Source organism: Rhinopithecus bieti, unplaced genomic scaffold (assembly GCF_001698545.2).
Source record: "Rhinopithecus bieti isolate Rb0 unplaced genomic scaffold, ASM169854v2 scaffold_14454, whole genome shotgun sequence".
NCBI classification, from domain to species: domain Eukaryota; kingdom Metazoa; phylum Chordata; class Mammalia; order Primates; family Cercopithecidae; genus Rhinopithecus; species Rhinopithecus bieti.
In genome coordinates, this window is record NW_016808228.1 from 795,855 (window position 1) to 805,580 (window position 9,726).

Consider the following 9,726-nt stretch of genomic DNA (forward strand, 5'->3'; position numbering starts at 1 on the left):
GCTGGGACTACAGGCGCCTGCCACCTCGCCCGGCTAACTTTTTGTATTTTTTAGTAGAGACGGGGTTTCACTGTGTTAGCCAGGATGGTCTCGATCTCCTGACCTCACGATCCGCCCACCTCGGCCTCCCAAAGCACTGGGATTACAGGCGTGAGCCACCGCGCCTGGCCGATCTTTTTCTTTTTTTTTGCATTTTTAGTAGAGACGGGGTTTTACCATGTTGGCCAGGCTGCTCTTGAACTCCTGGCATCAGGTGATCCACCCACCTCAGCCTCCCAAAGTGCTAGGATTACAGGCATGAACCACTGTGCCCAACCTAAGATCTTGGACTCCAGGGTCCCAGAGAAAACCAGAGGGTCTGACCCCATAGATTCCTCCCTTACCTGGTCAGAGCGACTGGACAGGACAGGGCGGCTGGCTGCACTGCTGGGGGCCACTTTGCTCTGTTGTGTCTCAGCCCCAAACTGTAAAGCATCCAAAGCAATCAATCATCAGGTCTGACAACCCCAGCCAACCCCTCTTCTCCTTCCTCACCCTCCTCTTTCCCTCTACTGACCAAGCCAACGCTGCTGAGGTCAAAGAGGCTGAAGGGCTTGCTGACCACAGCTTCCGTCTGGATGAAATTCCTTAGCATCTCTGTGGATGTGGTCTGTACATAGCCATAATCCTAGTGGTAAAGGAAGGACAGTCTGAGTGGTCAGTGGAGGGAAGGCGTAAAAAGGGGGAGTGGGGCCAGGCATAGTGGCTCACTCTTGTACTCTCAGGTCTTTGGAAGGCTGAGACATAGGAGAATGGTTTGAGACCACGAGTTCAAGACCAGCCTGGGCAACACAGCGAGACTCGCGTCTCTACAAAAAATAAACAATTAGCTGGACACGGGAGGAGGCTGGGGCAGGAGGATAGCTTGAGCCCAGGAGTTCCAGGCTGCAGTGAGCTATAATTGCACCACTGCACTCCAGCCTGGGCAACAGAACAAGACCGTCTCTAAAACGAAAAAAAATAGGCTTGGCCTCCTAACCACAGTATCCCACAGTAGAAGAGCAGATGTATCTCCAGGGGAATTAGGCGGGGGCCACAGAAGGGGATCGTTGATTCTCACCAGCACTTCATCCAGGAGTTCGTAGACCAGAGCCACATTGCGGGAGATGGTCCCCTCGCCCAGGGAGCCACAGTAATCGCCCAGAAGAGTGGCCAACCTGAGGAAACACTTGGAGCGTGTATTTCCTCATCTTCTCAGACCCCTGCCAGCTAGCAGGTGCCCAGCCCAACCCTCCTCACCTGGAGAGCAGTTCTAGGAGGCTGAAGGGAGAAACGTTTTCTGAAGTCGTGACCACCAAATACAGGCCGCTGTGTCTGATGTGAATGAAATGACGGCCATCATGATGCTGAAACACAGGCAGGGAAAAGAGGCGTTAGGAAAAGGGAGGTGGAGTGATCAGAACCCAGGAGACCTGAGCTTGGATCCTGATGCCTCTTTTTTTTTTTTTTGAGACAGAGTCTCGCTGTGTCGCCCAGGCTGGAGTGCAGTGGCCGGATCTCAGCTCGCGTTTACGCCATTCTCCTGCCTCAGCCTCCCGAGTAGCTGGGGCTACAGGCGCCCGCCACCTCGCCCGGCTAGTTTTTTGTATTTTTTAGCAGAGACAGGGTTTCACCGTGTTCGCCAGGATGGTCTCGATCTCCTGACCTCGTGATCCGCCCGTCTCGGCCTCCCAAAGTGCTGGGATTACAGGCTTGAGCCACGGCGCCCAGCTCCTGATGCTTCTTACTAGTCACAACAGCAGTGACTTTGGGAGATACATGACAATTCCCTGAGTCCAGCTTCCCAATGTGGAAACGGGGTTAATTACAGTAACTACCTTGAGTTGCTGATAATGGAGTCACGCAGGCAGCTGGGCCTGGTGTGTTGCTGGCGCCCAATGGACGTTTTTTTTTTTTTTCCCCATCCCCATTACCCAGGCTGGGTGCGGTGTCCGGATCTCGGCTCACTGCAACCTCCGCCTCCTCGGTTCAGGCGACTCTCCTGCGTCAGCTTCCCGAGTAGATGGGATTACAGGCGCCCGCCACCACGCCCAGCTAATTTTTTTTTCGTATTTTTAGTAGATGCGGAGTTTCACCATGTTGGTCAGGCTGGTTTCGAACTCCTGACCTCAGGTGATCCGCCCTCCTCGGCCTCCCAAAGTGCTGGGATTACACGCGTGAGCCACCGCGCCGGGCCTCTCGTTAGTTTTATTTGGAGAAATACACCCCCCAAGTGAAAGCTACCATGGAACCAGGCCTGGGAGGGAGCCGGCGCCCACCCGGCCCGCCCGGCCCCCGTTCCTCACCCGCCTCCCGCCAGTGGTTACCATGACAACCGGGGACTCGTCTCCTGGCAGTCCCGTCAGCTTCCGGTAGAAGAGCTCGGCCACATCCCTGCCGCCACTGTCCCCGCGGACTGGCGGGTGGAAGGACTCAGTGAAGGATCCTGCGACACGGGCTGGCCCTGGGCGCCCCTCCCGCCCGGTCCCTCCACCCCTTACCAGCCCCCAGGGTTTAGGATACAGTCTTTGTAGATGAGCGGGTCTCCCTTGGAGGACAGAATGAAGAACTGGGAAATCATGGCCGTCCTGGAGAGCAGACAAGAAGACGGCGAAAGTTGGGCCTGCCCCGCCCTGAGGCCCCGGAACAAAAGAACGCGCGTACGCTGGCCCTTTAAGAGCGATTCTCCTCCGCCCTCGCCACCTTGGACCGCGGGAAACCCGGCGCCCGCCCCACCCCGCCCGGAGATTCCCTTCCGACTCCCGCACCGCCTCCCCGTCACTCATTCGAGGCCCGCCCGGCCATTGGCTTGCGGCTAGCGGGAGGGAGAAAGGGCCGGCTTTTCCGATTGGCCCGCACGCAGTGGCGCTGGTCACGTGGGGGGCGACGTTTCGCGCCAATTTCGGTTGGCCGGCCACAGTCCACCGCGCGGACGTTCTCAGCTTCCCCAAGAGCAAGACTTCTGAGCCCGCCAAGAGCTGCCGCACGGGCCTCGGCAGCGATGGCACTGAGGGACTACGCGCTAGAGAAAGGTACGGGTCTACAAGCCTGGGAGGGCGTTCTGCGCGGGAGCCTCCTGGGGAACACCTGTTGATGTGAGCTGAGGTCTTCGAGGACCGGGGTCGGCGGGTTCTGGGGCGCGCGACGGCAGAGGCAGGGTCGGGTTGCGGCCTGGCAAAGGCCCACGGGGCCTGGGAGGCGCGCGGGGGGCATCGACATTGAAGAAAAGGTAGTAATCCCACTTGGGAAAGGTGTTAGAGTCGTGGGGTTGTGGGGCTTGGGGGGCGCTACCCGGCTGGGGCTGCACAGGGAAAATCGCGCCCAGGACCTCAGGAGACTCTTTAAGGGCTCTAGACCCCGGACCCGCTTCCCTGCGTGCTTTTGGGCATTCCCAGGTTCCCGCCGCCTCCCCGAGGCGCGCGGAGGCCGCGGGGGCGGGCAGGCCGGGGCCGCTGCGTGCCGGGATTGGCCGTTTGAGGCCGCCCTCCGAGCGGAAGTGGAGCCGGGCGGAAGTGGCGCGACGCGGTGGAGGGAGTGTCGTGTAAACAGTGTCCTTCCGCGCGGCGGCCTCGGAGAGAGCTGCGACCCGGGGGGGCGTGCCTGGGTTCCAGGAGCTTCGCTCGGGCCCGGGAAAGGCGGCAGTGGGCTGGGATCGCGGTGGCCCTGTGCGTGCTAGCCAATGGCTGGACTGGCTCCCGCCTCGGGCGGAGGAATCCCGGGCTGTGAAGCGGCTGGAATCCGGGCCCATGTGCTTCTTTGTTTACTAAGAGCGGAAGCGCTGGCGGGAGCGGTGGTGGCGTGCGGGACCTCCCTGGTGGCGGAGGTCCCGGCGAGATAAGGGGCTCGGGGGACCCAAAGAAGGCAGGGATCATGGAGGTGGAAAGAAAGCAGAGAACCTTGAGGCCGGAGTGTGGGAGGTCAATGGGGAACGGCGCTAGGATTTTAAATTAAAGTAGGGACAGGAAATCCCCTGGGGAATAGATGTTGGCTCGCACTGTGCACTGCCACGGGCTCTTTATTCTTCGCTGGTTAAAACAGACTGTGCAAAAGAGTTATGCCCACTTTGGGGAGAATTCGGTAGGTTTATTTAAATGTTCATATTAGTTCATAGGCTGTGTTTTAAGCGAAAATAGGTGTCTTAGATTTCTATCAGAGGGGTGGGCAGTGATGTGTCTTAAAGTTTATGTCTTATGATTTTACATTTCACTTTACAGAAAAGGTTAAGAAGTTCTTACAAGAGTTTTACCAGGATGATGAACTTGGGAAGAAGCAGTTTAAGTATGGGAACCAGTTGGTAAGTATAAGATTGGGTAAAGGGAATGGGGAAGTGGGGTGCTTAAGGAGCCATAAGAAGTAGTTTGGCTTGTTTTATTAAAGACGTAACAATTAGAGGGTTTGGGGGCTGAGAAGCGGGTATCGCTCTAAGTGGCGCTGTGTTCTCCCCTGTGGATGCCCAGAGCCTGTGCTGAGTTCTTAGTGATGTATTTTCACATATGAACACTGGTGCACAAGGTGAATGTGGCTCTGAGGTGTTTCTGTCTCTTCCTCACTTGAGGTTCGGCTGGCTCATCGGGAACAAGTGGCTCTGTATGTGGACCTGGACGACGTAGCCGAGGATGACCCCGAGTTGGTGGACTCAATTTGTGAGAATGCCAGGCGCTACGCAAAGCTCTTTGCCGATTCCGTACAAGAGCTGCTGCCTCAGTACAAGGAGAGGGAAGTGAGTGGCCAGAGAACAATGGCAAACAAAGGGCAAGGCATTGAAGCTTCTGTAGAGAGGCCACTCAGATACTGATGTTTTCTAAGCAGGCAGAAAGAAGGGGCACTTCTGTCTGGTGTTCTCTGTGCTCTCCTTTCCCCATCCTGTTGCTCATTTATTTATTTGTTTATTTTGTTCTCCTTTAGGTGGTAAATAAAGATGTTCTGGACGTTTACATTGAGCATCGGCTGATGATGGAGCAGCGGAGTCGGGACCCTGGAACAGCCCGAAGCCCCCAGAACCAGTACCCTGCTGAACTCATGCGCAGATTGTGAGTGGTCTCTGTTGGGAAGGATGTAGGGATTGGTTCTCCAGGATCTTGTTTGTGATTGTTTTCTCCCCTTAGTGAGCTGTATTTTCAAGGCCCAAGCAGCAACAAGCCTCGTGTGATCCGGGAAGTGCGGGCTGACTCTGTGGGGAAATTGGTGACTGTGCGTGGAATCGTCACTCGTGTTTCTGAAGTCAAACCCAAGATGGTGGTGGCCACTTACACTTGTGACCAGTGTGGGGCAGAGACCTACCAGCCGGTACGTGTGGAGCAAGGAGCAGGAAAGCACTTACCCATTAGTTGTTTTGTAGAGATTAATTTCATCCCGTGATGCCTATCGTTTTCTTTGGTTGTAAAAGTTGCCTGTGTGTTTGCCTTTCATTCTTGGGTATGTAATGGTCTTTCTACCTATTTCTTGGGTGTTTGTTGTTGACCCAGAGTTAAGTTCAAAAGGCTCTTGACACTTCCAAGATGTCTGCCATGAAAAGAAAATGATTCAAGGAACCGACCAACCCAATGGGGCTCTTTTCTTTCTGACTTTCTTTTGGTGCTTCTGTTCTCACATCCTAGATCCAGTCTCCAACTTTCATGCCTCTGATCATGTGCCCAAGCCAGGAGTGCCAAACCAACCGCTCAGGAGGGCGGCTGTATCTGCAGACACGGGGCTCCAAATTCATCAAATTCCAGGAGATGAAGATGCAAGAACATGTGAGTTTGGGGTATGTGGCCCTGGGTAGGTGGATTGGGAGTCCACTTGAATCCTGTAATCACTTGTGGAGTGGCAGGAAGAAAGAAGAACAAAAGAGGGAAGTGCAGGAGGGAGGTGGAACTAGAATTTCTGAGAGCCTTGGGAAGGGGAAAGTCAGTACCCCTCCTATGGGCTTGTCTGTGACTAGGCAGCCTGGGAGCCTTTGAGTGGGATGCCTAGGGAGAGAAGGTTGGGTCCTCGTCCATTTTTCCTGGCCTTATGTTCCTTTCCCTCCCTTAGAGTGATCAAGTGCCCGTGGGAAATATCCCTCGTAGTATCACGGTGCTGGTAGAAGGAGAGAACACAAGGATTGCCCAGCCTGGAGACCACGTCAGTGTCACTGGTATCTTCTTGCCAATCCTGCGCACTGGGTTCCGACAGGTGGTACAGGTAAGGAAGAGTTTGACATGAGGATCGTCCCCTTTTCCCTCACCTACTCATTCTAGGCGCACAGAAAAAAGTCAGCAGCAAAACCCCAAACAGAACCCAGGGATTTATCAAGAAATTGTTAGGGAATCCAGTGATGGGCAAGTTGAAGGGATTGCATCTGTATCCTGGCATTTTCTTGCCCAAGGGTTTACTCTCAGAAACCTACCTGGAAGCCCATCGGATTGTGAAGATGAACAAGAGTGAGGATGATGAGTCTGGGGCTGGAGAGCTCAGCAGGGAGGAGCTGAGGCAGATTGCAGGTGAGGGTCAGGGGAGATAGAGGAAATTCCACTGCATCCTAGCCCCCCTTTTCCCCAAAAAACACAACCTTAACTTATCTACAGAGGACGATTTCTACGAAAAGCTGGCAGCTTCAATCGCCCCAGAAATATATGGGCACGAAGATGTGAAGAAGGCACTGCTGCTCCTGCTAGTGGGGGGTGTGGACCAGTCTCCTCGAGGCATGAAAATCCGGGGTAAGAAGGGAAAAGGGAGAGGCTCGGGGGGATGAAGTCATTTAGGAGGAAAAAAGGATGACAGGTGTCTCTTAGGTCACAGTTTAAAAGTGGACATCTTGCCTTCGTGGACACAGGCAGGGCTTAGAAGTAATGCTGGGTATTAGAGGGAGGCAGAACTCAAAATTGCTCTGTTGTTGTCCAAGAATTGGGAGAAGAGTCATTCCAGGGCTGCCTTCCCTTCCTCCAGGCAACATCAACATCTGTCTGATGGGGGATCCTGGTGTGGCCAAGTCTCAACTCCTGTCGTACATTGATCGGCTGGCACCCCGCAGTAAGTAGTTGGGCCTTGGGAGAGGTGGACATAGTGACAGATAGGGCCACAGTGTTTATTCAAAAAGTGGGGGTGCATCCTGGCTCACACTTGTAACCCCATTGCTCTGAGAGGCTAAGGCAGAAGAATTGTTTGAGACCAGGTTGGTCTACTAAAAAGTTTTGGCCGGGCGCAGTGGCTCAAGCCTGTAATCCCAGCACTTTGGGAGGCCGAGGTGGGCGGATCACGAGGTCAGGAGATCGAGACCATCCTGGCTAACATGGTGAAACCCCGTCTCTACTAAAAAATACAAAAAACTAGCCGGGCAAGGTGGCGGCGCCTGTAGTCCCAGCTGCTCGGGAGGCTGAGGCAGGAGAATGGCGTGAACCCGGGAGGCGGAGCTTGCAGTGAGCTGAGATCCGGCCACTGCACTCCAGTCCGGGCCACAGAGCGAGACTCCGTCTCAAAAAAAAAAATTTTTTTTGTTTGGGTGTTTTTTTGTTTGTTTTTCTTTTTTTGAGATGGAGTCTCAGTCACCCAGGCTGGAGTGCAATGGCGTGGTCTCGGCTCACTGCAACCTCCGCCTCCCAGGTTCAAGCGATTCTCCCTCCTCAGTCTCCCGAGTAGCTGGGACTACAGACGCGTGCCACCACACTTGACTAATTTTTGTACTTTTAGTAGAGATGGGGCTTTACTATGTTGGGCAGGCTGGTCTCGAACTCCTGACCTCATGATCTGCCTGCCTTGGCTTCGACCTCCCAAAGTATTGGGATTACAGGTGTGAGCCACTGTACCTGGCCTCTACTAAAAAGTTTTAAAAATTAGTTGCGTGTGGTAGTGAGTGCCTATAGTCTAAGCTACTTGGGAGGCTGAGGCCGGAGGATGGCTTGAGCCCAGGACCCAAGGTTTCAGTGAGCCACAGTTGTGCTCTGAAGAGAACCGGTGGAAGGGGAAGGGGCACGTTGCCAGCACCCCACAGATCCTCGGGCGTCTCGAGGGCCTGGGGGAGGGAGTCGAATGATCGCAGCGCAGGCCTTGCCTCCCTGGCCCATTTGTTGTCCTTTCTTGTTCTTTCTCTCTTACGGTACCTTATTTCTTCTCTTCCAGGCCAGTACACAACAGGCCGGGGCTCCTCGGGAGTGGGGCTTACGGCAGCTGTGCTGAGAGACTCCGTGAGTGGAGAACTGACTTTAGAGGGTGGGGCTCTGGTGCTGGCTGACCAGGGCGTGTGCTGCATTGATGAGTTCGACAAAATGGCCGAGGCCGACCGCACAGCCATCCACGAGGTCATGGAGCAGCAGACCATCTCCATTGCCAAGGCCGGCATCCTCACTACACTCAATGCCCGCTGCTCCATCCTGGCTGCTGCCAACCCTGCCTATGGGCGCTACAACCCCCGCCGCAGCCTGGAGCAGAACATACAGCTGCCTGCCGCGCTGCTCTCCCGGTTTGACCTCCTCTGGCTGATTCAGGACCGGCCTGACCGAGACAATGACCTACGGTGAATGGAGCTCAACACCCAAAGAGAGGTCCCCTGTAATGATGTATAGGGAGGAGGGGAGGTGAATCACAAAACAAATTCTGCGCTCCTGGAAACCCCAGAGCCTCGCCCTTGCAACAGGGGCTGGTCCATGGTTCTCGGGGAAATGGTGGGTTGGGGCTGAAATGCTGATGAGGATTTTCAGGAAAGCATGTCCCTCCTACACTGTAAGGAAGTGGCGGAGTTAAGGGAGGGACACCTAAGAGGACATGGGTGTGTAGCCCTATAAAGGGTGTTCCTTCTGGCCTCCCCTCTATCCAGGTTGGCCCAGCACATCACCTATGTGCACCAGCACAGCCGGCAGCCCCCCTCCCAGTTTGAACCTCTGGACATGAAGCTCATGAGGTAGGAGAGCTGGGTGCAGACGGGCAAACGTTGGGTGGGCCATGCAAGCCTCCTGAAGAAGTGCTTAATCTTAGGGTGTGTTTTTCACACCACCACTTCCCGCTTCGGACATGACCAGAGCCTGAGATCAGCTTTTAAGTGGAAAATTCCACACTTCATACAATAGGGACATGGGAAACTTTCCTACACATTTTTTTTTTTTTTTTTTTTTTTGAGACAAAGTCTTGCTCTATCGCCAGGCTGGAGTGTAGTGGTGTGATCTCAGCTCACTGCAAACTCTCCCTCCCAGGTTCAAGCAATTCCCCTGCCTCAGCCTCCTGAATAGCTGGGATTACAGGCGCGTGCCATCACGCCCAGCTGATTTTTTGTGTTTTAGTAGAGAGCGGTTTCATCATGTTGGCCAGGATGGTCTTAATCTCCTGACCTAGTGATCTGCCCGCCTCTGCCTCCTAAAGTGCTGGGATTACAGGTATGAGCCACTGCCTGGCCCACAAAAATATTTTTAATAAAATTGCCTTCAGGTTATATGTGTCAGTTGTATATGAAATATGGGTGAATTCCATGTTTAGACTGGAGTCCCATCCCCAAGCTATGCCATTATGTATGTGCAAATACTCCAAAATCTGAAGTCTAAAACACCTGCTCCCAGGCATTCTGGATACTCAACCTCTATCGCTATTTTTCCACGAGCCTCCAGTGTTCCCTCAGGTTTTAACTCCCTTTTAAATATTCTGTAAACTGTTCTTTTTAAATATATCTGTTTTGCCATGTCATGCGCTCAGAGGAGGGATCTGGATCATCTCTTAATGACAGATGGATTTGTCTTACCCTTACAAAGGCCGTTTTCCCGG

General features: G+C 54.1%; 2 protein-coding genes across 6 annotated transcripts in view; one reads left to right on the forward strand and one right to left on the reverse strand.

The window, feature by feature from the left end:
* Positions 1-3,263, reverse strand: part of AP4M1 (adaptor related protein complex 4 subunit mu 1) — a 7,078-nt gene extending 3,815 nt beyond the window's left edge. The window contains exons 1-7 of one of the 3 annotated variants that reach the window (XM_017885977.1): positions 3,067-3,263; positions 2,542-2,606; positions 2,346-2,434; positions 1,279-1,385; positions 1,100-1,196; positions 557-667; positions 384-464 (exon numbers count right to left, since the gene is read on the reverse strand). In XM_017885977.1, coding sequence (XP_017741466.1) covers positions 384-464; positions 557-667; positions 1,100-1,196; positions 1,279-1,385; positions 2,346-2,434; positions 2,542-2,599 — 543 coding nt within the window. In that variant the 5' untranslated portion in view covers positions 2,600-2,606; positions 3,067-3,263. The other 2 variants (XM_017885978.1, XM_017885979.1) reach the window with 2 other exon arrangements.
* Positions 2,374-9,726, forward strand: part of MCM7 (minichromosome maintenance complex component 7) — a 9,467-nt gene continuing 2,114 nt past the window's right edge. Inside the window, exons 1-12 of one of the 3 annotated variants that reach the window (XM_017885971.1) lie at positions 2,374-3,050; positions 4,233-4,312; positions 4,574-4,738; positions 4,924-5,048; positions 5,124-5,304; positions 5,616-5,753; positions 6,034-6,183; positions 6,368-6,482; positions 6,567-6,698; positions 6,928-7,011; positions 8,098-8,491; positions 8,792-8,875. In XM_017885971.1, coding sequence (XP_017741460.1) covers positions 3,020-3,050; positions 4,233-4,312; positions 4,574-4,738; positions 4,924-5,048; positions 5,124-5,304; positions 5,616-5,753; positions 6,034-6,183; positions 6,368-6,482; positions 6,567-6,698; positions 6,928-7,011; positions 8,098-8,491; positions 8,792-8,875 — 1,679 coding nt within the window. In that variant the 5' untranslated portion in view covers positions 2,374-3,019. Of the gene's footprint in view, positions 3,051-3,534; positions 4,096-4,232; positions 4,313-4,573; positions 4,739-4,923; positions 5,049-5,123; positions 5,305-5,615; positions 5,754-6,033; positions 6,184-6,367; positions 6,483-6,566; positions 6,699-6,927; positions 7,012-8,097; positions 8,492-8,791; positions 8,876-9,726 lie in introns of those variants that run through there. The other 2 variants (XM_017885972.1, XM_017885974.1) reach the window with 2 other exon arrangements.